This window comes from Papio anubis, chromosome 10, assembly GCF_008728515.1.
Source record: "Papio anubis isolate 15944 chromosome 10, Panubis1.0, whole genome shotgun sequence".
Classification (NCBI taxonomy): Eukaryota; Metazoa; Chordata; class Mammalia; order Primates; family Cercopithecidae; genus Papio; species Papio anubis.
Window position 1 is genome coordinate 35,347,211 of NC_044985.1, and position 26,470 is coordinate 35,373,680.

General features: G+C 38.7%; 1 protein-coding gene across 30 annotated transcripts in view; it reads right to left on the reverse strand.

Moving 5' to 3' along the window:
* The window catches only part of NEB (nebulin), a 222,186-nt gene that overhangs the window by 3,206 nt on the left and 192,510 nt on the right, over positions 1-26,470 (reverse strand). For 6 of the 30 annotated variants that reach the window (XM_021923601.2, XM_031651250.1, XM_031651249.1 and 3 more), the window contains 23 exons: positions 26,286-26,390; positions 24,630-24,740; positions 24,132-24,242; positions 23,412-23,525; positions 22,567-22,671; positions 17,573-17,677; positions 16,482-16,586; positions 15,753-15,845; positions 15,038-15,130; positions 12,917-13,009; positions 12,354-12,446; positions 10,978-11,070; positions 8,905-8,997; positions 7,862-7,954; positions 7,231-7,323; positions 5,158-5,250; positions 4,772-4,864; positions 4,375-4,467; positions 3,411-3,518; positions 3,123-3,306; positions 2,680-2,772; positions 1,367-1,513; positions 961-1,067 (listed from right to left, as the gene is read on the reverse strand). In XM_021923601.2, the coding sequence (XP_021779293.2) occupies positions 961-1,067; positions 1,367-1,513; positions 2,680-2,772; positions 3,123-3,306; positions 3,411-3,518; positions 4,375-4,467; positions 4,772-4,864; positions 5,158-5,250; positions 7,231-7,323; positions 7,862-7,954; positions 8,905-8,997; positions 10,978-11,070; positions 12,354-12,446; positions 12,917-13,009; positions 15,038-15,130; positions 15,753-15,845; positions 16,482-16,586; positions 17,573-17,677; positions 22,567-22,671; positions 23,412-23,525; positions 24,132-24,242; positions 24,630-24,740; positions 26,286-26,390 (2,418 nt within the window). The remainder of the gene's footprint in view (positions 1-960; positions 1,068-1,366; positions 1,514-2,679; positions 2,773-3,122; positions 3,307-3,410; positions 3,519-4,374; positions 4,468-4,771; positions 4,865-5,157; positions 5,251-7,230; positions 7,324-7,861; positions 7,955-8,904; positions 8,998-10,977; positions 11,071-12,353; positions 12,447-12,916; positions 13,010-15,037; positions 15,131-15,752; positions 15,846-16,481; positions 16,587-17,572; positions 17,678-22,566; positions 22,672-23,411; positions 23,526-24,131; positions 24,243-24,629; positions 24,741-26,285; positions 26,391-26,470) is intronic. The other 24 variants (XM_031651240.1, XM_021923609.2, XM_031651231.1 and 21 more) reach the window with 23 other exon arrangements.

Below are 26,470 nucleotides of genomic sequence, written 5' to 3' on the forward strand. Positions count from 1 at the left end.
GCCACTGCACTCCAGCCTGGGTGACAGAGTGAGACCCTGTCTCTAAAAAAAAAAAAAAAAAAAAAAAATTCTCCATTATTCTTTTTACTTCTACAGTTTTGTATTTTACATCTAAATCTTTGGTACAGCTACAGTTTATGCTTTGAGATGAGTATCTAATTTTATTATTTTACTAAATAGATAACTGGTTACCTCAGATCATGTAATTAAATAACTTACCCCTTTCCTGCTGATTTATAATTCTTTTAGGGTCTGTTTCTGGACTTCATCTATTTTTATATCTATTGCCATGCTAAATCCATATTTAATTTTAATAGCTTTATAGTATGTTTTGCTCTTTTTTAGTTGAGTCCTTAAGTATTATCATTTTCAAATTTTACTTGATTATTCTTGCATCTCTTTCAAATTTTAGGATTAGCACAGTTTTTTGAAATGCTATTGGGATTTATATTGGAATTGAATGCATTGGTTTATTTCAGGGAAAATTAGAACTTTACAATATTCCCTTCCTTAAATATAATAGGTCTAACACTTATCTAGACCTTGTATATCATTTAGTAAAGACAGTTGTCTTCATACAAAGATTGTTCATATCAGTCGTAAAGTGTTATGCTCCCAAAGCTGGCAATATAGGCATGATTCACTACGCCCAACCTATAAATGATTCCAAGCAGCAAATGTTTAAGATAGTAGGTGAGACCAGTGAGCCAAAACTGATGCTTTTGCTTTAGGTTTGGGTTTTTTTAAAAAAATCATTGAATAATGCTTTTCATTAATTTGAGTTTGATAATGAAAGTTTTTTGATATTATCATTAATATGAAACGTGTAATAAAAGAGCATTATATAAAATAGAAGGTTGGGTTAAAAAAAAAAAGACCGTAATACCTAATACTTATACTCATGTTTGCACATATCAAAAATTAAGAATAATTTACTTAAGTGAGTCATTATTCACTTACTCCAGCAGTAGATGGATGAGATGGGATGGAAGATACCGTTGTCTGTTGGGTAGCAACTGAAGATGATCGTTGTTGTGGGAGCTCTGTGGTTTTTGCATGTTTGTAAGCTGAAAAGAAGGGGGGAAATTCTTTATAAGAAGAAAAATGGCTACGTATCCTTTAATCTGTGTTTAGCAGCTGAGTGATGTCTTTTCCCCCTAACTTAGAACGATTTTCAAAAAGAGAAATCAAGGAAAATGACACATCTAACTTCATGCAACCCTCCACAATTCTAGTCTTGTCTCATTAAAAGAAAGGATCAAAATTTTTTAAATTCATTTTTTTACTAAAAGCATCTTTTATAGTAACCACCAATGAGCTGGTCGGGTGGGACATGACTGTCAAAGTCAGCGCTATGCACTTGTACCTGTTGAGACTGCAAAGACACCCCCGTCGCTGTAAGTCGAAAGGTGGTGGTCTGGCGCTTCTGAATGCTCAGACTTCTCCTCACCCCCACTGATGCTCAGTGCACTGGCAGATCGTGACTGCTCCCGGCTGCGGCGCTGAGCTTGGACTGGGAGAGATATAGCAAACATGAAATTTCTATGTTAGTAATGCCTAACAGTTATTGAATCTCAGTTATTGTTATCTTTGCCAAGCATGGTATTAAGTAGTTTCCCGTGGGTCAGGCCCTCACAGTTATTCTGATGTAGGTCTGTCTTTCTTATTTTTACAGATGAGAGCTTAAGTAAATGACCAAAGGTCATGGAACAGTTAAGTCATATAGCCAGGTTTCAAATCCAAGAGTCTATTTGTAGCATCTCCCCTCTGCCCTGCCAGTTTTCCTGGCTCACCAAAATGAATCGATAGTAATATTCACATTCAGACTCCATCTTTAACTTCTCCAGAAAGTCTTCCCTAACTGCAAATCAATTTAGAGTCTTTCTCTGTGTTCCCAAAATACCATGGGCAGACCTTTAAAATTGCACGTGTCAGAATGCAACCATGAATTTACTTCTGTCTTCATCAGAAAACTGGAGTACAAATCCCTTGAGGACTGTCTCTACTTAATATTCTAAATTTTTTTTTTTTTTTTTTTTTGTTGAGATGGAGTGTCTGTTGCTCAGGCTGAAGGGCAGTGGTACAATCACGGCTCACTGCAGCTTCAACCTCCTAGGCTCAAGCTATCCTCCCACCTCAGCCCCCTGAACAGCTGGTACTACAGGTGTACACCACCACTCGTGGCTAATTTTTTTTTTTTATTGTTTGTAGAGAAGGGGTCTCATTCTGTTTTCCAGGCTAGTATTCTACTTTTTAACATGAATAGAAGACATAAAGTTGTGCAGCCTGCTTTGTGTAATGAATAATCTTCCTTGATGCAGTAGAGCTCAGGAAGTTCCTAAAGGTCAAATCCTTTCTCTTCCCTTTGCCTATGTATTTTCATTATGTCTCCAATAGAAAGATTTACTACTGTTTTTTCTTTGGAAAAAAATTAGAAATGATAATAATGGGCCTGAAGGAAACATGTACTGAGGCGGTGAAGCAAAATTTTTTCTAACTTGAACTTGTCTAGAAAGTAAGTTTTGCTCACTAGTTAACAAGGTATTTTTATGCCAAATGGGCAGCTCAGAAAACAGAAAACCCTGGAGGGAAGGAACTTCAGAGCCCCAATAAAAGTCATTGACCCTAGCATACTAAATGGTGATGTTTATGTTGTAAGCCTTTTTCAGCGTAACACACCATTAATCATGTGTAAGCTTCGGGACTGGATGTTGTCTTCTGCTGGGTCATAGTCAAAAACCGAACCAGGATTAGTACGCCAGACACGTAAACCTGAAAGGGAAACCAATGATCAGAACAAGTGTTTTTGGACTTTTCCAATAACTTGAAAACCAAGGCATGAATTTTAACAACCACCAGAGGATTGAATCACACTTATTCCAGCTTAGGTTCTGGGTCATGTCTTCTCCTCAGAGGAGAACAAAGATAAGGTAGAAGAGATACCAGCTTTGTAAACTGAGATAATAGGAGCTTTCTTGCACCCCTAAAAAAAACAGATTGAAGTCCTTTATATTTTGACTTGATGTAGATAATGTCATTTTAGTTCTTCTACCCGCTCAGTTAAAGCAGGTAGAGGCGGGTAACTTAAAGTTAATCCGCTCCCCCAACCCAGGCTCCGTTACCTGTAATAGTCTCCTGATCTTGGTCATTCCGTTTTTGTTCCATTTCTACCACTTTCCTCTGAATACCTCGGTAGTTAATGTCACTGAAGTCCTGCATGTTCTTCTTTACTCTTTCAGTGATAGGATCTGTCACCACTGGTGTGAAACAACCCTTGTGTTTCTCAAAGTCTTCATGATACTTCACCTGAAATGTCATGAATTTGCTTTATGAGAATATGATGGTATGACCATACCCTTTTTACACATTCCGACAGGCAGCCAGCCAATCCTAAAGAATTCCTGACTCACCGTTGAGATGTGCCGTTGGGTCTCCCTCACCCGTCTCATCTCAGGGGTATCCAATACATAGGCAGCTTTGCCTTGTATTTGTTTCCGGAAGCTATCAGAATAAAGAACCTGATCGAGGAGAGACCATGAATGAGTGGTGCTGTCCTAAATCTGAAACCTCAAAGCCTTTCCAGCAGATAGAGATGGAAGGAGCTGGTGAGGGACGCTTGGGTCAACTGAAGGGGCCCAGTGAGACACATGACCAATTTTGGAACAGGCTAATCTGGGGACCGGGAGTGCCCGCAGCAGAAGAGAAAGGACTTGTTTTGACTTCGAAAATGAAACTCATTTTGAAAGAAGGGGCACAATATAATTTTGAAAAGAAAGTGACCTCTTGAAATTTGCTAGGAATTACAGCATCAACATATTTGATGGTATTTGACTCTAAATCTGATATTGAAGGGAATTTGAAAGAACTGTCCTTTAAAACAAGTGATTATTTTCCTTAGGTTATGTCCAGACTTCATAAACCAGTATGCTAATATAGAAATCAAAGTCCTCCAGACACTAAAACCCCAAAATATATCCAAAGAAGGCATTCATTTCAGAGTATTACCCATATCATAAAGTATCTTAAAACTATAGGAGAGCAGAAGATTGAGGATGTTAGGAAGTAAATTTGTTATAGCTGGTTATGTAGAACTACCTCAAGTAAAGTATAAGGGGGAAGGAAAACATTGGCAATTATCTTGTTTAGTATGATGGTTTGGAATGTAAAAGCACAGTTAATGTCAATTTTAGTGTAAATTTTCAGTTGAATAAGTGCAAATTTTTATGGTGTTAAAAACGTTACTTTCCAAGATGTTGCATTTTTCTCTTTTAACATTTTAGTGTGTTTTTCAGTTGAATGAGAAACGCGTTTTTATGATGTTAAAATGTTATTTTCCAAGTTGTTGCACTATTTCTTTTTAGTCCTAGAAAATACCGAGCTAATGTTTTCTTGGTTGCGCTTAGCTCTCTCCATCTCTGGAGTAACAGGTGTCGGAGTTGCTTTTCTCATGTTCTCTTTGTACAATACCTAGGGAAGCCAAAAGAGCATCCAGGCATCAGACAGCAGAAAACCAGGTCTGAAAATCATTTAGCTGGTGTTATGGCTCAGTTATATCACACTGAAGGTAAAGCCATTAAAATGTTATGGTAGGAAGCAAAAGTTAAGTAAAATCACTGTGACCTCGTGGGGTTGGTTTGTTGTTTAAGTGGACAAGGAAGAATTTTTAAAGATACACAAAAGTTTTGGAAAAACCGTAAGATAAATTAGTGGTATAACCATGTTTGCCAGGGCTGTTAAAATTTTAAGGATTTATTTTTCCTTTCTAAAATACCGAGCTAAAGTTTTCTTGATTGCGTTTCACTCTTTCCAGCTCAGGAGTAAAAGGTGTGGGGGTTGCTTTCCCCAGGTTCTCTTTGTATAACACCTGTGAGATACAAAGTTGTGCCCGAAAGTCACTACGAGGTAATAATTACTATTAATTATATTGCAAGTTGGGGGGAAACGCTATGTTTAATCTATTACTATTAGTGAGAACACCTCTCAAGAAGAAAGCTTAAAAATAGTTAATGGCTACAGTAAATGTAGTGTGATATTTAGAGCAGATGCAAATGTAACTGGCATTTTGTTTGTTTTTAACCTGGGACAGGGTTAGGAGCAGGCCAAACTGCAGGAGTTATTTTGCAAAATTAAAAGCACTTTTGTTTCTCAAGACAATACCGAGCTAATGTTTTCTTGATTGCGTTTGACTCTCTGCATCTCAGGAGTGACAGGGGTTGGGGTGGCTTTCCCCACATTTTCTTTGTACAAAACCTATGTGAATCCAATGGATCCAAAAAGCCAAAAAGAAAAAGAGTTACAGTTACCAAAAAAGGAAATGGTACAGATAACTTTTGATTATCTTTAGGGCCCCAAACTATTTGGGCAATTAGGTTAGATGGAAAGCAGTATGTTTCCCAAGGAAGTTAAGTGTTGTTACAGCAAGACACAATGTTTCCAGGATAGACCCCTGCCCTGAAACCCTTGAGGACTGCAAGAGAGACCTGTGGTGTTCCTCAAAAGGATGCGAAACCACCATCATTTAACCACTAGTCTCTGAATGTCAAGCCCCTGAGAGATGATCTAAACAGGAGTTACAGGCATGAACTGCAATCACACTGAGAAGGTTGATGCTGCTCCTAATGTCAGCTGTTTTGTTTTATTTTAGACAGAGTCTCGCTCTGTCACCCAGGCTGGAGTGCAGTGGCACGATGTCTGCTCACTGCAACCTACGCTTCCCGGGTTCAAGCAATTCTCCTGCCTCAGCCTCCTGAGTAGCTGGGATTACAGACGTGTACCACCATGCCCGGCTAATGTTTGTATTTTTTAGTAGAGACGGGGTTTCACCATGTTGGTCATACTGGTCTTGAACTCCTGACCTTGTGATCCTCCCACCGCGGCCTCCCAAAGTGCTGGGATTACAGGCGTGAGCCACCGCACCGGGCCCACAGCAGCTGTTTTTCTACTGGACTGTTTTGCAGCACTTAAACTCTCATAGACATATCAGTAAAACTGTAGGCCCTCAGACAAAGCAAAGGGTTTCCTCTACCCCCTTTTTCTTTGCTATCCTCTATACTCTGCCTCTTACTTTAGTTTCATACAACATCTCTAAAACAGACCTTATTAAGGAATAAGGTTTTTGGCTCTTATATCACTGTCATGGTAAATCAACAGAAAATGAGAAACATACAACACATCCTGGTAAATCCTCAACCTCGGTATCTCCCCCTCAGTGTCATTCTTGGAAACATGGGAGATTTAGGAAATGACATTCAAGAGGAAGAATTCTGTTGAAATAGTGGTTCTCAAAGTGGGATCCTTGGACAGCAAGGTCAGTATTGAGAACTTGTTAAAAATGCAAATTCTCTGGCCCCCTCTATAATAGAACTACAGAATGAGAAACTAGAGCAGGACCCAGCAATCTGGCTTCACAAACCCTCCAGGTTATTCTGATGCGTGCTAATGTTTTAGAAGCACTGCACTCAAGTACTGGAGAAACCTACAGACAGTGGCAATGTGGAGACCACAGGTTATTTGCCACTGAAAGCTGAAGTCCCCATGCAAACCTCGATCCCTGGGTAATTTACAACCATATATGTCATAGAGCACAAGCTTACAGGAAATGGTTTACTAAAGTCTGCAGTTAAAGACTACAGTAAAACTAAAGAACAACAACAAAAAACGAAAATTGGTAAAACAAAAAGCCATTCTGGTGACTTTCATTTTTAAGTAAATTGATAATTGCCAAAACTACTATTGGATCATAATTTGTATCATTATTCGTAAAGGAGGGGATCAGGGATTGTTTTTCCCAAGGTCTCTTTGTTCAAATCTGACAGGGTAAATTAGAACCTGATGTCATTGACACAAAAACACAACAAAATCATATTCAAGAAAGAGCCCCGTTAGACCTACTCTACCACCCCACACGTACCCATCCTACGTTTCAAGCATATCTAAAACAAAGAGACCTTGGGGATAGTGGATAGAGAGTAAGTTTGGGGAGAGAGAAGCAAAAGGATATTTTATTGGAAAATCTGTTACTTCTTGATATTAGAACTTTATGGATTAAAGCAACCTTGTTATTATGGGGTTAGGCTAGAAGTAGCCCAAAGGAAAAAAGGATAAATTTGCTAAAGAAATTCACAAAATTTAAGTTGTCTTTAAAAGGTAGGATTAATATGTATTATTTTAAATCATGAAAGTAGTTTTTAAAATCGGTAAGTAGTTTTCTTTCTTTTCTTGCCAAAGTACCGAGCTAATATTTTCTTGATTGTGTTTGACTCTCTCCATCTCCGGAGTGACAGGTAAAGGGGTTCCCTTGCCCATGTTTTCTTTGTATAACACCTGTGCGATGAGAAAGCATCCAGAAAAAACAACCATGAGTAACATTTCATTTCTTGGGACATTTTAAGGGTGAGGAAAAAAAGAGTCATCCAAGGAACCAGAAGTTATATGCTGACAAAATGCTACCAACTACTTTAGTGGAAGCCATTGTTGGGATGGGGAATCTGCATCCTCTAGAGAAGCAGGGACCTCAGCTGCTGGGAAAAGGCTGTCAGAGTTATCCATGTTAATTTTTTTTTTCATTTTTGTGAGTACGGTGCCTCCTAAACAATCACATGAGGATTTGAGACTGTTAGATCTCGGTGTTGTTATCCACACAAATGGAAACATTCATTATTTTTAAAACATGTTTGTAAATATCAGAGGAAGTAAAAAATTGACATTAACTGTATTATAGAAATGGGAAAGTATATCCTTTTGTAATATAAGATATATTAGAAGCAAAGGAAGGGAAATTGGGTTTAAAACAAAAATAAACGTAAAGATCAGTTTAATTCTGAAGTTAAGTGGCATTTTTTCCCCTTTCTTTCCAAAATACCGAGCTAAGGTTTTCTTGATTGTGTTTGACTCTCTGCATCTCAGGAGTGATGGGGATTGGAATTCCTGTCCCCAGGTTTTCTTTGTATAGCACCTGTATGATGAGAAAGCATCCAGAACAAAAAGAGCAATCAGTCCATTTCTCCCTGCTTTGGAGCAGTTAGGAGTGGGAAGGGAGGGAGGAAGAGAGTGAGTTAGAGGAAGATAAATACCAGAAGCTTTTAGACTCAAACTGTTTGAGCCTAAAGACATCTTCAAAAGCAAAGGAATGCAGGAAAAAGCAGCAAAAACTAAGAAATATGAAAAAAAAAGTTTGTTATTTTCATTGTTTGAACTAATCTCTGCAGCACTGAGCAACCATGAAAGACAGCAATTAGTCTTTCCCAGCTTGTTACAAAGGAGGGAAAAAAATAGAAACAAGCAAGAGACGGAAATAAAACCAAGGAAGTTATTTTTGATTTGAAAATGCTATTAATAAGTCATAAGGATATTTGGGTTTTACAAACATTGTATATATGGAGACACATCCACACAACTCTTCTTTTGTTCACTTTCAAAAGAAGTCAAAGTATTTAATTTTTAGTTGGGTGAACATATTGAGAACAACGATGTTTAAGGCAAATGGACAGCAATGATAAGGTGCTAAAAAGAAACTTCAAAATATCTGTACAAATAACAGAGATAGAAAAGGTTAGAATAAGAAATGAGGCTAATAGTCGGATCTTTGCAAAATACATTTGTTTAAGCTTTAGGTTCAGATCAAATTTGCTAAAGCGGTATAAATGTGGATGCTTAGACACAGAATGTTACATTTGTAAAAGCAGGAATATAATACTGAACACTTTTTTTTTATTAAGTTAAATTATTATATTAATGTTTTGCCAAAATGGGGAAAACTGATTCATAGGAAATGGCAGCATTAAGTTGGGAAAAAGAGGGGTCAAATTTTTTATTGGGATGAGTTGATTAGATTTTAAAAATCTAGCCATTAATCTTTTTAAAACTTTTTTTAAATAGTTAAAGGGATTTTTTATTTTTAAATACCGAACTAAAGTTTTCTTGATTGTGTTTGACTCTCTCCATCTCTGGAGTGATGGGGATTGGAATCCCTTTTCCAACGTTTTCTTTATACAACACCTGTATGACACAAGAAGGCATCCAGAAAAAACAAGAGCAGTCAAAACAGCCCTTTCATCTACCTTGTGGGGAACCTGGTATAAAACTATAGACGTTATAGACAGAAAAGACAAATTCAACAAGTCAGCCTCCCTGTTCAGGCACAGATCTGGGTGAGAACATGTTTTGTATTTCCTTAGTGAAATATCTGTATTTGGTATTCATCTTTTTTTTGCAACTTGAATATAAGTATTTCCTGTGCCAGGAATTAAGGAAAAAAATACAAATAACTTCCTAAGACCACTAAAATACTCAGTGTACAATAGAAAAATGTTTAAGTTAGATTAGCAAATATTTATTTTCTCTACAAAAAGTGTTTGTCTTAACAGGCCAAATCTATGCAATATGGCAATTTGGTCTTTGTCATTACGTTCAAGTTGTAGAGTTGTCAAGTCTAAAAGTCAATATATGGCATTGTCTGTTTTCCACAGTATCTAATAGGCTTATGCACCACTGGGCAATTTTGCCTAAATGCAATCTGTGTAAAAATTAACACAAATGGTTACTTTAAAAAAAGTACAGGATCATCAGGATCATTAAGGTTTCAAATAGATACAAACAATAATATACTTACTCTAGTATAGAAGAAAATAATTAGAAAATGATTTCGAAAATTGTTGCAAGCCTTTCAATAAAAGGAATAATAATGATAATAGCCCACAGGGAAAACAATGAATATAACATTCCAAAAGACGTATTAACTTAACATTGAAAATTTAACCAAATTGAAGTATTGTTAGTGAATAGTAATTAAAAACAGAACAAAAAGACAGTGGGACCAAAGAAAGTTACTGATCTAATTATGTCAAAGAATCAAACTTTTAGAATATATTAAAACTGATAATTAAAAATATTTTGGATTAATTCCAGCTCCCCAGAAAAAAATCCATCTAAATTTTCCTAATGACATTTGATTCTCCATCACAGGTATAAGTGAACCTAAGGTCTTGATACAGAAGTTTCAGGGTTGTGTATTATATAATACACAAATAACAATTTGTGTGTTAGAGCTTTTCAGCAACAATATTAATAAAAGAGAAAATAACATTAAATGTAAGCTCATGATCTGATTTGTATATTTAAAAAAAATCAGAAGGCCTGGATTTCTATTCATGAAATGGCTTGTTTTACATAAGTATCAAAATAAGATTTTTTTCTTTTTGAGACAGGGTCTCACTCCTGTTGCCTAGGCTGGAGTACAGTGGCCCAATCACGGCTCACTGCAACCTTGACTTCCCAGGGCTCAGACGATCCTCCCACCTCAGCCTCCCAAGTAGCTAGGACTACAGGCACTTGCCACCATGCTTGGCTAATTTTTTCTATTTTTAGCAGAGATGGAACTTCACCATGTTCCCTAGGCTGGTCTCGACCTCCTGGGCTCAAGCGATCCGCCTGCCTCAGCCTCCCAAAGTGCTGAGATGACAGATGTGAGCCACCACGCCTGGCCCAAAATAAGATTTCTTTTCGTTTCAATATGGAGCAATTTTCTTTCTTGGTGCTACTGTTTATCTGAATAGGGTCTATGTTAAGAAGATCCCTGTTCCCACCAAAGAGCCACCATTTCTACATGTGGCTTCAAGTCCAGTATCTTTTCTTGCATTTCTAACCCAGAAACATCAGATAAAAAGAGTTCCAAGTAAGTAAGAGCTTTACTGTTTGGTTTTTCTTTTCTAGAAATCAATTAACTTCAACAGTCCCAACAATAACATAAAGGTGAAAAGAGAAGGAAAGAAAAAGTTTTAAGGGACTATTATAGAAAGTATAAAATGTTAGAATCAAATGGTGAGTAGGAGATCTGGAAAACAGAAGGATTCAGTTGATATGATTTACAAAAAAAGATTTTGTTAAATTGATTATTATAAAGGGATGAACAGTGAGATGTTCTGTTTTATAGAAATTATTATTTTTTAATAAGGAGTTAAAGAGCTTTCTCCCAAATACCGAGCTAAAGTTTTCTTGATTGAGTTTGACTCGCTCCATCTCAGGAGTGACAGGTAGGGGAGTCCCCTTGCTCAAGTTCTCTTTGTATAATATCTGTGTGCACAAAACCAACAAACGAATCAACCTGGACCCATCTTTTAGGTAGACTTAACCTAAAAAAACAGCCTAAAAGTATTTTTATTGTTGTTTTTATGATGAAGTACCTCAATAACTTTTAAAAATAGAGTAACTATAGATCCCCTTTGGACATTTAGTCACACACAGGATGTCTGTCTGTAAAAGACATCAGTTAAAAACACAGCTGCCAGGCTGCCGGCAGGAGTGGCTTGACTTATGTAGGCCTTCTCTCAAAGACAGGAGTATCAAATAGCGTTCAAACTAGTTGAAATTAATATTCATGAGTTGTTGGTAACATTAAATTAGGGAACCAAAGAAAGACGAGAGAGAAAAAGAGAGAAGTAGGTTTGGGGGAACAAAATAAAGAATAAATGTTGAAAGCTAAATAATACTAGCTTTCAATGATACTGAAAGTTTTCCAAAGGGAAAATTATTTGTATCTTACATAGCGTACAAAAAATAGCCAAGACAAGTAAATTATATTTACTGTGAATTGCTGTGTTGTCTTTGAATGAAAATATTTAAGAATGACATTCTTTTAAGAAAAACTGCAAACACAGTGACCTCCAATGAGATTAGAGACTATTGTAAGTGAAGTAACTCAGGAATGGAAAACCAAACAATGTATATTCTCACTGATATGTGGGAGCTAAGCTATGAGGACGCAAAGGCCTAAGAATGATACAATGGACTTTGGGGACTTACAGGAAAGAGTGGGAGGGGGCAAGGGATAAAAGACTACAGATATGGTGCACCAAAATCTCACAAATCACCACTAAAGAACTTATGTAACCAAACACCACCTGTACCCCCAAAACTTATGGAAAATAAACAAACATCTAAACATCGAAAAGAAAACTTAAGCTGCAAACACAAAGAATACCTCAAACAGCCACAATAAATACAAATAAAATTCTAATTTACATTGTCCTTTTGAAAGGGTGTTAGATTTTACTTTTGACTTGTGTCACACCAGTTAGAAACACCTACTGTTATTAAAGGAGGAATGGAGGAAGCAAACAGAGTATTACAGGTTTTTAAAGAAAGTGATAAATATCTATGTTTTAGAGAAAACACAGTTAAAGTTTCACACCAGAACTAAATACTAAATTAGATTCAGGTTGAAAACTGAGGTAATATTTGGTATTATTATTTTCATTATATGAATTTAGTAATTTTACATTTGTAAGGTGTTATTATTTTAAATAAAATTACGGGATTTTTTTTTTTTTTTTTTTTTTTTGCCCCCTAAGAAATACCGAGCTAAAGTTCTCTTGATTGCGTTTGACTCTCTCCATCTCTGGAGTGATAGCTGTTGGGATTCCTTTCCCCAAATTTTCTTTGTACAAAACCTGTGAGATACAAGAAAGTACCCAGAGGACATTTAAAACAAGCACAGAGAGTAAGGAAGGGAGGAAGTGGGGGAAGGGGTTATATGTGAGGAGACAGTTTTTTAGTAAGTAATATTTAGTAAGGATAATGTTTTTACTTTTTTCAGTTTTAACGGTGAACTCTACAGTGCTAATTGTGGAAATGAAAAAGTACAATGGAAAGCATTAAGTTATAGGATATAAGTATAACGCTGAGAAATCTTGTTAATTGTACTTACAGTATTTCAAATCTAGTCAAGTCACTGAAAATGTTAAAGTATAATCGGAAATGAGTCATTTTGTATTAATGTGGTTTTGGTCAGGTAATAATACACAACACACACAGACACACACAGAATTGTTAAGATGTTACTTTCTTTAAAAAAGATGGTTATTGTGGTAAATTTTTTGTGGGAAATAATTTATATTGTATATGATATATTTGTAAATACCGAGCTAAAGTTCTCTTGATTGCGTTTGACTCTCTCAATCTCTGGAGTCACAGTGGTTGGAATGCCTGTTCCCAAGTTTTCTTTGTACATAACCTGTAGAAAATAATTAGAATACCCGGAAAGGTAAAATGACCGTAAATCCTTTAGATAGCAGCTGCATGTGGGCTATTTGGGGGAAACTCATAAAAACAATCTAGCTCTCAAAAACATTCAAGGAACAGGGGGAAAAATTCCATAAATATTTATGTTGTCTTTTCCAAAGTAGTAAAAAAATTTACTATCTTGAAAACTGGGCACTAAATTACGCATTTTCTATAACCACTTAGTGCATGCCTAAAATGCATTAAATAATAATAAATTTACCAATGAGAAAAATCCAACCATTTTGCTGCATCTAGCATTGGTGCCTTAAATATAGTAGGCCTGCAGTAGACTTGTACTTAATGAATAGATTGCTTGGTTTAAACTTTTCTAATCACAGGATACTCTATTCCTTCAGGCTTATCGAGAATTCTCTGTTTGTTTTATATGTTCTAATGAATGTTCCTCGCTGGCTCCTAATCTGTAGGAGCCTCGTCCCTGGATATGAGATGGTTTAATCGGTTTATTTTTCAGGAAGAGCATCTTTACTTGAAATTTTTACTGCTCATTGCTGGATCAAGTAAACTAGTGTTTTCTGAATTGGGAGAAGTCCATATTTTTTAGTAGTAATATCGAAGGACTATGCATTTTAATGAAAACATTAAGGAACCTCCACTTTCTGAGCCTCCTTAACTCTTAACATTAAGTTTTCAGCCTAAAGGACTGAATGGGTTCTTTTAAATGGATGGATTCCCTGGTGTATTAGTGCATGGAGTGGGGAGCAACATACCCAGATTTTAATTCTTAAAATCGGTGACAAGCTAGGCATGATAGCTTTGTTTTGCAAGGAAACTTCTAGGAACCTTTGAACATCTACCTTCTTGGTAACAAAGTTGCATTTCTTTACTCTTCACCCAACAAAGCAGCAGAATTGATCACAGACAACAGCACAAAGCAAACCAAGAAAACCAAGAAGTTGTAATGCAAAGTGACAAAGGAGCCTGGGCTAGCTTTCTCAACCCATATTAGAGGACACAAAACTCTAAATGAAATTTGTACCACAAGGAAGCCAGAGTATAAGCAGGGAGTGAGAAGGGAATGAGATCTAAATAATATGAACAACCTGCAAGAGAAATACCAAGTATCTTTTAAAGAAAATCAAATGAGAGCTCAGTCCTCCATTGACGAGGGGAGTCCCAAGACCAAGGTCCTCACCTTTTATTGGCCATAAACTATTTCCCAAACTTCACATAGTCTCTTGCTAGTAGCCAACACCTGCCTAGACTCTGCCTATGGATGGGAAAAGGGGTGGGGTGCAGAGCCAGGGCTTGCTTGACAAAAGGTCAGGACAAATGTGCTAACCTGATATTTCAGGTGTTGGGGACACCCACCCCGCAATAAACTGCACAGGTGCCTGAAATTCCCATGAGAGAACGGGCTTAATGTATAATATGCCATTGTAGGTCCATCACAGCCTGCACCACTGCATTTACAAGATGGAGAGAGCAAAGAATACAGGACAAGAAATCTTGAAAGGGAGGGGAGAAGAGACTTCACATGTCTACCCAGGGTCTTTTTGGACACTGGGAATCCTATCATTCATATGATGTGTCACACATAACACATACACACATGTTTTATATATATACACAAAACCAAAGTATGTTATACTACTTCTGTGTTTATATGTATATGCTTTTAGTTAAATTACTTGAGATCATCCCAATAACCTTATTACTACCATCAAAACCTTTTACTTTGGAAACGAATGGCATAATAATTAAGAAGCCAAGTCCATGAGCTTCAAGTCAGTGACAGGTAGGAAAAGAAAGCCAAGTCCCTTCTACTCCTTGATTATGAGAAGAGAGGTTTCTTAACTACTTTTGCAACCTGTAGTGACCCCATCAAGACTAAGGGAGAATTCACAACATCCCCAAGGCATGGAAGCTCTTAATAGGAAGCAGAAGGATGAGAGAGCACCAGGGTAGCAATTGGGAGATAGCCAGTCACACAAATGCAAGCTGAGAGTATGGCCACTACCGAGCTAATGTGCTTCTGCGTCTCCTTCACACGTTTCACTTCAGGCAGGTCAGGGATTGGAGTTCCTTGTCCTATTGCTTCCTTATACTTCACCTGCACATTTAAAAATGGGAAAAGGTATTATTACATGCTGGACAGTTATTCTTCCCAACATGTACATGTTTTTTGTAACCCCCATATTTAAAAAAATCAACAATGTAAATAACGCAAGCTTTATACTTAGTGTGAATGGGACCTCATTCTGGTATTGTGTAACTCATTCTGATATTGGGTAAGAGGAGAACAATTCCGAGGACAGGGACACTTTGTCTCTCTCTTGTCTCTTTGGGGCAGGAGTGGGGAACCCTATTTAGACTGCAGCCCTTTCCTGTATAGCCCAATGTCTTTATGGCCAACAGGTCATTTGACTAGGACAAACAGATTCACATTCATATATCCAGGAAGATTGGTTCTTTGGCTGTACCGGATTCTACCTTCTCACAAGCCTCTCCGTTTTTCAGATGTAATCTCTCCCTCACGAAAACCGCCAAGGCACTGCACTGAGTATGAGATGACTCTAGCCACTGGTGTATACCGTGTGGTGGTGGTACACAGGCACCTATTTTAGCAATATAAGGTGTTTCTGGTGACAGAGGCTTTGAGTGCAATTCATAGGTCATTGTAAATTATCAAAGGGAGGCAGAAAATATTACAAGTGCATCCTCTGTGTCTTTACCGAGCTAATGTGGTCCTGTGTTTGTTTCACTCTCATCATCTCAGGTGTCTTTCCGATAGCCGTTCCTGGTGAGACATCCTCTTTATATAAAACCTGGGCATTGAGAATCAGGACGGTGTTACACAGAAGAAAGGAAAACCCAGCAGTTCCTGGAGAAAGACTAGGACACATGGCTTCTGTGAAAACGATGTTCCCAGGCAAGTGCCAGAGCATCGCGCCTGACATTTCCATGTCAGTATCAGTGACTCAGACCAGATATACAACATGGATCACTTTCCAGATCTTAAGATTTCTTCTAAGATTGTGGTACCATACTAACACAGGATGAGAAGAGCCAGGAAATGTGGATTAACAACAAAACCCTCCCATATGTAACACAAAATCCATTAAAGAAATGCAAAGTCAATCAGTTATTTGGGGGAGAAATAACAAAAGAAATCACAATGTCAAAAAGAAATCTATCTTCTTGAAGCAAGACAACACATGTTACTATTCTGGGATTTTAAAATTTAAAAATAAAAGTTACTTTGTTAGCAGATATAAAGTTATTTCAAATGGTCTCTGGAGAGAGGATTTTGGAGCAAAGTATGGGGGATTTTAGCAAATCACTGCTAGTATTACTGAGGAGGTTAGATGTTAATTGTCTATCAATATAAGGCTAGTATATATTTAAAGAGGAGAGTGAAATGACCAGGTTAGCATTAAATGCAAAATAAATAGTAAATATACCGAGCTGAAATTCTTTTGATTTTCTTTTACACGCAGTATTTCTGGCGTGTCTTGAACAACTGTAATTTTTCCTTTACTGTTTTTAAGGTCACACTGGTATTGGAGCTATGAAGAAAGAGTAAATATCTTGTTAAGATTTCAACATTGCTTTATTTTCTTTATTTGTCCTATATTATGTAAAGGAAATTAAAATCCTGTATCTTTAAAAAAAAAGTCTGTGCCACAATAATTATGGTCTGGTAGCCCAAGGGAAATTATTTGATAAGAATTTTGTGGAGAAACTAATTTTAAAAAACATATAAAGCTAGGGGTTTGTTTGTTTTTGTTTAAGTATCTCTTGCTTAGATTTAACTTTGAAAAAGATAGATGTCACCACTAATGGAAAGCGGTGATAGTTCACATAAAGAAAGTCACTGACAGGGTTTAGGATACACTATCCCAAAATATGGCACCTTGACATTTGAAAAAACAGCAGAAGCAGGAGGGTTTTTCCGGCCTTCTCTGTTTTTTCCTAAAGCAGATAATAATTATCTGATCTTCGTTTAAAGCAGGCAATAAGCCCCTCCTTCCAGAAGGGTCCTCCCTAGACCCAGAGGATAGGAGCCAAAGACAGAGATACTAGGAGAATCTGAATAAACAGGCCTTGCTAAATCACTTGTTCATTACCATTGGATCATACCCCTTTGTCCAGTGACACTTCTGCATCTCTATCCTTAAAAATACACACATTTTCCTGTTTCTTTGGGTCGTCATTTCTGAAGCGTTTATTAAATAAATTGTATGTGTGTCTCTTGTTAATCTGTCTTTTGTTACAAGAGTTTTAGCCATGAACCTTGCCATGGGTGGGGAAAAGATACTATTTTTTCTCCCCTACACCACCAACGAAGTAACAGGTGAGTCTTTCATGCTGTGATTTGGGATTAAGATATAAGGTGAGCCCAGAGATGAATTGAGCACACACTTCCTGGGGCAGGATGGGAGTAGCAGAGGGCTGCACAACAGCCCCACTGCAGGCCTGGGATATCCAGAGGCATCTTCCTCAGCACCCCTAGGTGCCTGTGGGCTGTGTCTTACATTTAATAAAAACTTACAAGGCTGAAGTTCTTTTGGTTCTCCCGGACTCTCTGCATCTCTGGGGTGTCCAAAACAGTCTCATAATATGACATGGACTTCTCAGCATCTTCCTTGTATTTTTTCTGGGAATAGATTCCAAGAAATAAGGAGGGTAAACACCACAGGGATATAGGCCAGTGGGACCTAAAATAGCCCTTCCAGGCTCAGCAGAGGGAAAGTCCTTTGTATTTTCTTAACTGTCCAAGGATGTTAGGGCATTGCAAGGAAGAACCCTCTCAGTCAAAGAGCACCATACTTTTCCTTTCCAGGAACACTGAGCCCACACATTCAGTAGGACCTATTGTCATGGCAAAGCTGGCAGAGGGGGAACCTTGCTAGCTGGTCCACAGGAAAGTCATAGCCAGCAATGCCCAGAGAGGGAGATGGGGATGCCTCCAGTGGCAGTAGTCCTTGCTGGGCTGGATGAAGCTATGTAGCCAGACTGCTCAACAAGCTGGTGGAGAGAAGCTGGAGGGTTAAGAGTCAAAGACATGACCTTTAGAAAGCCTTAGCTGGTGACAAGATGTTCACTGAGCCATGAGCAGGTGTGGTCAGGGCTCCCGGCTGCAGGACTGGGCGGGCGGGCGGGCAGGCAGGCCCAGAGGCGTTTCCAGAATATGGCTCTTGATGCTGCAGAAAGCAGCCTGACAGGACTGGCAGCTCTACCAAACAGACACACCTGGAGCACCACTAAGGCCAGCTGACTGGCCAAGGACTACTCTGAGCCAGACACCACTATTCTTTGGGCTCCCCTGTCCTGCCCCAGCCTTTGACTGGAGAGACATATCCATAGAGGCTGCTCTTCCAGATACCAGTGGGCAGTCAATCCCACCACCAAACTGATCGTCTTTATTCTCTGCAGCAGAACACTTACACTTTGCCTTTAGAGCCTTATTTTTCTTTCATCGCTTCTCGCTATGTCCTTTCACTTCTCTCTCTAGCTTAACTTAGCTCCAGTTTTTCCCACTTTTCAGGGAAGTTTTGGTTTGTAGGGCTGAGGGCTGAGGAAAGAGACTAGCCACTATTATAATGGGGATAAAACTATTCTGTCTCTATTTATGTTGTTAATATAGGAATTACATTTATAAGTATTGAAATTTGTAATCTTGCCAGAGACAACAAAGAAACAGTTTCAGCCAATGAGAGATGTAGGCCTAGATTTTATTAATCTAAATGGAAGCGAATTAAAGACAAGATTTTTTGGAAGAAAAGGTAGTTCACCAGGAACAAATGTTTTGTTCAAGAAAAAGTCACCTAGATGACTCCTTAGCTATGTAGGTGTAAAGAAAACAGTTCTCATTGTCCTGGGAAAAGAATAGAAACAATCCTCCTTTTATTTTTATTTTTATTTTTATTGTTTTTCTTTTATTTTTTCCAAGATTAAGCAAAAGCTACCTCAACTGGTTTGCAGAGCTGGTGCTAATCCCTTAGAGGGGTAATCACATTTGAACACGGAACTTGGACATATTCTGGGAGAAAGGGACCTAACTCCCTGGTGTTCCCAGACCGAATTGAGGGTTGGGCTGCTATTTCTCGTGGCCCAATAACGAAATGCAGATGAACTGGGGAGGAAAAGAGGTTTTTGGTTTTTTGTTTTGAGACGGAGTTTCGCTGTATCTCCAGGCTGGAGTGCAGTGGTGCAATCTTGGCTCACTGCAACCTCTGACTCCCTGGTTCAAGCAATTCTCCTGCCTCAGTCTTCTGAGTAGCTGGGATTACAGGTGTGCGTGACCACACCCAGGTAATTTTTGTATTTTTAGTAGAGATGGGGTTTCACTATGTTGGTCAGGATGGTCTCAATCTCCTAACCTCATGACCCACCCTGCTTGGTCTCACAAAGTCCTGGGATTACAGGCGAGAGCCACTGTGCCCGGCCAAGAGTTTTTATTTTTGTAACTGGTTACTGGGAGAAGTCCTGGAAATTATCGCCAAACTCAAAATTACCAAGTTTTTCAGAGCTTATATACCTTTTAAGCTATATGTCTATGTGTAAGTGTTCATTCATCTAAAGACACAAGTGATTAATTTTTTTTTCTTTTTTTTTGAGAGGGAGTCTTGCTCAGTCGCCCAGGCTGTAGTGCGGTGGCGTGATTTCGGCTCACTGCAAGCTCTGCCTCCCAGGTTCGCGCCATTCTCCTGCCTCAGCCTCCTGAGTAGCTGGGACTACAGGTGCCCGCCACCACGCCCGGCTAATTTTTTTGTATTTTTAGTAGAGATAGGGTTTCACCGTGTTAGCCAGAATGGTCTCGATCTCCTGACCTCATGATCCACCCACCTCCGCCTCCCAAAGTGCTGGGATTACAGGCGTGAGCCACCGCGCCCGGCCAACTTCTTTTAATTTATAACTAAGGTCTGAGTTCTGAAGACCTTCCTCTGGAGCGTCAGTAAATTTACTTAATTTAAATGGGGTCAGGTGCTGGGGTAATTACTCTTATGTTGTCTCCTGCTAAATCAGGGAGGTTTGAGGAGTTTCTTCAGACCCTCAATAAACTTGTTTGTGGAGGCCTGGGGAGTTTTTTTAGACTCCACAGTAAAACTTGTTTAATTCTACATGGGTCCTGTTAAGAATTCCTTCATTATTTTGTTATGCTTTAAGGCCCAGGAAAGGCCTAGGCAAAACTTTAGATGGGCTTTTGTTACATCCCAGCCTTTGTACAGGGACACTGGCTTTTAATATCTAACTTAACCACTCAGTTAGTACTGAAACAGTTGTGAGACCTGGCCTGCCATACTGGCATTAAGTATTCAGTAGAGTGGTCCCCACTTATCTGAGGTTTCACTTTCCACGGTTTCAGTTAACTGTAGTCAACCTTGATCAAAAATAAGAGTACATTATAATAAGATATTTTGAGGGAGAGAGAGACCACATCCATGTAACTACATAACTTTTATTACAGTATATTGTTATAATTGTTCTATTTTATTATTGTTAATCTCTTACTGTGCTAATTTACAAATTAAGCTTTATCATAGATGTATACGTATAGGAGAAAACAGTATATATAGGTTTGGGTATTGTCTAATTTCAGGCACCCACTAGAGGTCTTGGAACATATCCCCCTCAGATAAGGGGAGACTACTGTATAGTATCCTAAATTTGTGAGTCAGCTGACATTGCTTGCCTTAACCCCCAGGTTTAAGAATTATAAATACAGATTCTCCGTTGGAAGTCGAGAAGCAAGTTTGTGGAAACACAAGCACCATCTCACCAGTATTTACCATTCAACTGTAAATACTGATCTGAACTGGGGAGGAACTAACTTGCCTGGCTATATTTTAGGCCTTGAGGAACCAGCCAGAGAGAGCCCCAGGAGAGCAGAGCAAGTGACTTGATCCTACACTGGGATAGGCCCATGTGCTGAAGCTTTCGTTAAAGATCAGCAGTATCAAAAGCAGAAGGTAAAAGGCTGGTGAGCCTCTCACAGCCCAAAGACTGTCAGCCTCCCTGGCTCCCTCAATGAACACAACACGATAATTTGGAGCTCATATAATTTTGGTAATTTTTAAAAAGCTAATTATTCTTCCACATCCCTACCCTTCAAAGGAAAGAAAGATTTCTACCATTTGAATACACCTGCTTCCTAATCAAACCACTCTCTAGTGATAACTATATTTTTCATGTGTAATTTTACAACATACAACTATATGTTGCCAATAAAGGGTTGAAATCCCTGATTCCCCAACCTGATTGGTCATTAAGAGATAATCTGTGAAAATTAAAAACAAAGAAAAATAGATTTCCAGAGCCTACCACAGATTTACTAGTGTCAAAATTCCAGAGTTGGACCAGGGAATCTACATCCCCAGGTGCCTATAAAGCACAGCTAGGGCAGGTTAACTACTGCTTTGGAACTCGTTGATCAGAAGACAAGCACAAATTCTAATCTGGTGCCACTCTAAACAAATTGCAGACTCCTGACCATCACTGACAATCGTTAATACAAATTAGGGTATATCCTGGGGTGTGAGGGACAGCCTACTTTTCTTCATCTCTCTATTTGTAGGAAGATGGAAAGTTATTCATCATGAGGGGAGTCAGGGGTTAGACTGTGTGGTCTCAATCTCAATCTTGTTTGAGATTGGTAATCCAAATGTGGGCTACTTTGTTTCTTCCAGATTTGCGCACACATTTTTAAAGCCACATGATAAGAGATTTTACATGTTAAAATATTGATTCATTAATTACAAGTTGTACCATGTAAGAGTTCTTTAGTACCTTAAAATTCCTGCATCGTAGGTTACCCTCTGTCTCTCGCTCCCTCTTCTTTTTTTTTTTTTTTTTTTTTTTTTGAGACGGAGTCTTGCTCTGTTGCCCAGGCTGGAGTGCAGTGGCATAATCTTGGCTCACTGCAAGCTCTGCCTCCCAGGTTCATGCCATTCTCCTGCCTCAGCCTCCCAAGTAGCTGGGACTACAGGCACCCGCCACCACGCCTGGCTAATTTTTGTGTGTTTTAGTAGAGATGGGGTTTCACCATGTTAGCCAGGATGGTCTTGATCTCCTGACCTCATGATCCGCCCACCTCAGCCTCCCAAAGTGCTGGGATTACAGGCATGAGCCACTGCGCCAGGCCTGTCTCTCTCTCTTTTTTCTTTAAGAGTCTCACCCTGTTGCCCAGGGGACTCCAGTGGTGCAGTCACAGCTGATTGCAGCCTCAACTGCCTGGGCTCACTCGATCTTCCCACCTCAGCCTTCCTAGAAGCTGGGACTGGTGTGCACCACCACACCTGGCCAATTTTTGTAGAGACAGGGTTTTGCCACATTGCCCAGGCTGATCTCAAACTCGTGGACTTAAGTGATCCACTTGCCTTGGTCTCCCAAAGTGCTGGGAATACAGGCGTGAGCCACCGCACCTGGTGAATCTCTTTTTTATTGGGAAAAACTGTGATTTGAAAAATCTCTTAAGGTATTAATGGAAGGACTTCCATTCTTCCGTGATTGGGGTTTGAGTGATGGCATGACGAATGTCCTTACCTGGCTTGAAAGATTCTTGACTTGTTGGGCATGAATGATCTCTGGAGTATCAACCACAGAAGTGAAATTGGCTTTCTCCATTTCTGCTGATTGCTTATACTTAATCTGTAAAAGACACCCAATAGTTGGGTAAATGTTTACAATGTGCACAACAGTTGTTGGCTTGATTTGATTAAGAGGTGAGCCATATTTCTTTTCCAAGAGGGACTCATTCATTTGACATTCAACAGACATTTCTTCCTATTTTGTTCATAGTTTTATACTAAAGAGTGAAATTCAGTAAGAAAGGTCAAGTCCTAGCTGTTGAGAGAAGATCTAGTTGGATGCAGGATGGGATATGGGTAAGGAGGGATCATCAGCAGATAGTAAGGCATGGATTGTTTATATACGAGCTGGGAGGATGACAAATAAGCAAAAGACCCATACCAATGAGCATTAGACAAGCTAAGATGCCTAAAAACTATTCTAAACTTAGGGCTTGAAAGGAGAGGAAGAACTCCCAAGATATTCTAAGCAAGGAATTCCTGGCATCAAATGAGTGGATTGACTCAGAAACAAGGCCAGGATGTCGATTCTGCCCAGCTCTAAACAGCTACTTAATTCCTCAGTTTCTGCCCTTTGCTCTGCATGTCCCCAGAGCCTATGGACTCAGAAAGGCAGACAGCAATGAGCCTGGCAAAGGGTCCTCCATCCTTTCATTGGGGTGGATTCCCCCAGGCAGATGTTCAAGAATGCCACTGTATGCATGTGACTGTCACCAATAAATCAGATGACAGAGGGACACTTGATGTCCTTAAAGTTACAACTACTTTCCTGAAAGATTGACATCGAATAGTAGCACTGACCTGACTGGCAATATCAGTAGCATTCCTGGCCCTCATAAAATCTGGAGTTTCATTGGCCATGGCATTCAGGCCTCTTCCTTTGACTTCCAGTTCCAGGTCTCGCTTATATTCTTTCTATAGTAGCATTAAAAGAAAAAAAAAAAGGTACCTAAATTCTACTACTAGGTAATAAACATACAGAGTGAATATAAATCCACACAACACACCACCCCAGCTGTCACAGATAGTGTCGCTTGCTACTCTTCACCTTCACTCTTCCGTGTGGTAGGATGGAGTGGCGTCTGCAGAAGCCCTCTGGAGGAAACTATTCTATGCAGGTCAATATGGGTCAACAGAGGCCTTCTTTTGAATACTTTTAGCATTCTCTGCTTAGAAGATTAGAGTATAAAGTAAATTGTATATCTGGTTTGGTACATAACTAAGATTACACTTAGGTGCACATACCACTCCAGTGTAGTGTTTTTATGTAAATGAGCATACCAAATATATCAAATTAAATCAAATAGATTATAACCACCACAGAAACATACTGTTAAAATATCCATCAGAAATTGAGATATATTTTACGTAATGGTTAACAATTACGTTGGATATGGAATCTGAAAATCAAAAGCTCTGTTTTTCTCTATTCTGTTTTTGTTTTGCTTTTTCCAGTATAATTTGGCTAACAAAGAAATGATGCTCTATGAATTATGTGCAGGCTGTCAGCTGTGGGCCTACCTCATTGAGGATTTGAGTGGCATTCTTTGCTCTTAGCATGTCAGGTGTATCTTCCATTTCAGTGAGGCCCTTCCCACGGATGCTTTCCTCTAGATCTTTCCTGTACTCTTTCTATATCATGAAAGAAAAGCAAAAACACTGACAAGAAAGCCTAGATTGATCCTCTTAGGCAAAGAAGAAAAAAATAAAAAACAATTCCAATTTTTAAAGGGTTCACAGTTCAGTAAAAATATGAATAAAGGCAGGGTATAAGCATGATCAGTTAACATTAAATATCAAATGAAAACTTGAAGTTAACAGAATGCTAAGATAATATTCAAATAAAAAATTAGAAGAATTAACATGGTAATAGATTAGGTGGTAGTACCAAACACATGAGAACCCAGTTTGAAACCCACAGTTAGGTGGTGATGTAAATGGTAGGAGGAACACATTAATGAGTGTCATTAGTGCAATTATTTGGATTAAGAGGGAAAGAAAACACCAAGTGGGCACTACCTCGCTTGCTATTTTAGTTGCATATTTGACATGTAACAAAGCTGGCGTGACCTCCAGGCCAGTCAGGTTTCTGCCTTTAATGGACTCTTCATAATCTTTCCTGTATTCTTTCTAATGTAAGTTGGAAGGAAAGACAAGTTAAAAAAAGAATATTTATTACAATTTATCTCTCCATCTCAGGAAGAAAAAAATTACAACATTTTCTATGTATGGGCTCTTAACTGGATCATAGTTCTGCTAATGGTCACACATTTGAAACATGTATGATTGTACTTGAAATATTTTGTCTGGAGCAAATGACCACAAGGAAACTCAGAGGCTGAGACACTTTAATGGGCCCCTCACTCATCAGTCTAACGTTGTGACTGGGGCAGGCCCTTCGCAGAGTGAAAGGATGGATGCACCATCAAGACTCTGAATCCTCTGTTGTCTCTTCTGAACTTTCTCACATCTTTCTTAAGGTGACAAAAGATTTTATTTCCGAATTATAAGTCAGTGATGCAAGGGGAAAAAAATGGCAGAGGAAGGAGAGCCTAAGGCTACCAAATGCTAACTTGCTTTTTTTCCTAATCATGACCTGTTTTTTTTGATATGGGTTCTTGCTATGTTGCACAGGCTGGCCTCAAACTCCTGAGCTGAAGTGATCCTCCTGCCTCAGCCTCCTGAGTAGCTGGGACTACAGGTGTATGCCACCACACTCAGAGTTTTGACCTGCTTTTTTTTTTTTTAAATCACTGAACAGCCTAGGTGGGCAGTAAGGCACAGAGGAATTCTACATCTGTGTCCACTCTGCCTCCTTGCCCCATCTCCTCTCCAGTGTCCAGACTTGACTGACTCACAGAGGGGCTTGGAATAGATGTTGGAACTCTACTTTTGTAATTTTGTTATTTTAATGGAATTTTAAATTTACAGGAAAGTCACAAGAACAGTATAAGAAACTCCTATAGATCCTTTACTCAGATCCACCAATTGTTTGAAACCATTTGAAAGTTTTTATGACCTGGCATTCTATCACCAGAAAGCTCCACAAACTGCTACTTTTATTTAAAACAATTTCTCTTTATAGTTGAAGGAAGAGAGGCAAATGGAAATTCCAAATAAGCCCATTTCCCACTGAAAACAGACTAAGATTTAAGATTCCATTCTCTACTCTTGATTAAAAATGACAAAAAAAATTTAATGCTTCTGCTTACAATTCTAGAATAAGGAATATGGCATCTTAACTTTTGATTATCTGGGGTCTTGATAAACATCTTGATCACAAATACCCTTCTGTTTGGTTTGGAGCATTCTACTAAGAGTAGAGCATTTCAAAGCCAAAGGGGTGTCTGTGTGGAGGGAACTTTTCATTCATAAAGGAAAATCCAAATTACATTCAGTATAATTGGTTTGTGTTGGGAATAGTTTTCCATGTTCTAATTTTACAGAAATGGTTGTTGAAATAAGACATATGGTAAATATCTACTTCCTAGAGCATTTTTAAAAACATAACCGAACCATAGGATTTCTGAGATGGAGAAGATTTTAGTGATCACATGATAAAAAGTTTTATCAGCTGCCACTTTTGGATGACAGGAAACTGGCTATGTCGTGGGCAGAGCTTGTGTTCAGCAGTGTGATGGATCGTTGTTGTGTGGTGGTGTTTTTTTGACTTACCCCACTCTGCATCTGCTGAGACTCTTTGGCAGTGATGTACGTTGGTGTTTCAAAGTCCAGCATGGGTTTTCCTCGTTCCTTTTCATACTTTTCTTTGTATTTCACCTGGTGATAGAAAGCCATGTTAGATATTTCTCCTGTGGTCAATTCCTAGACAGCAGTTTAAGGATAGTATTTTTTAATTG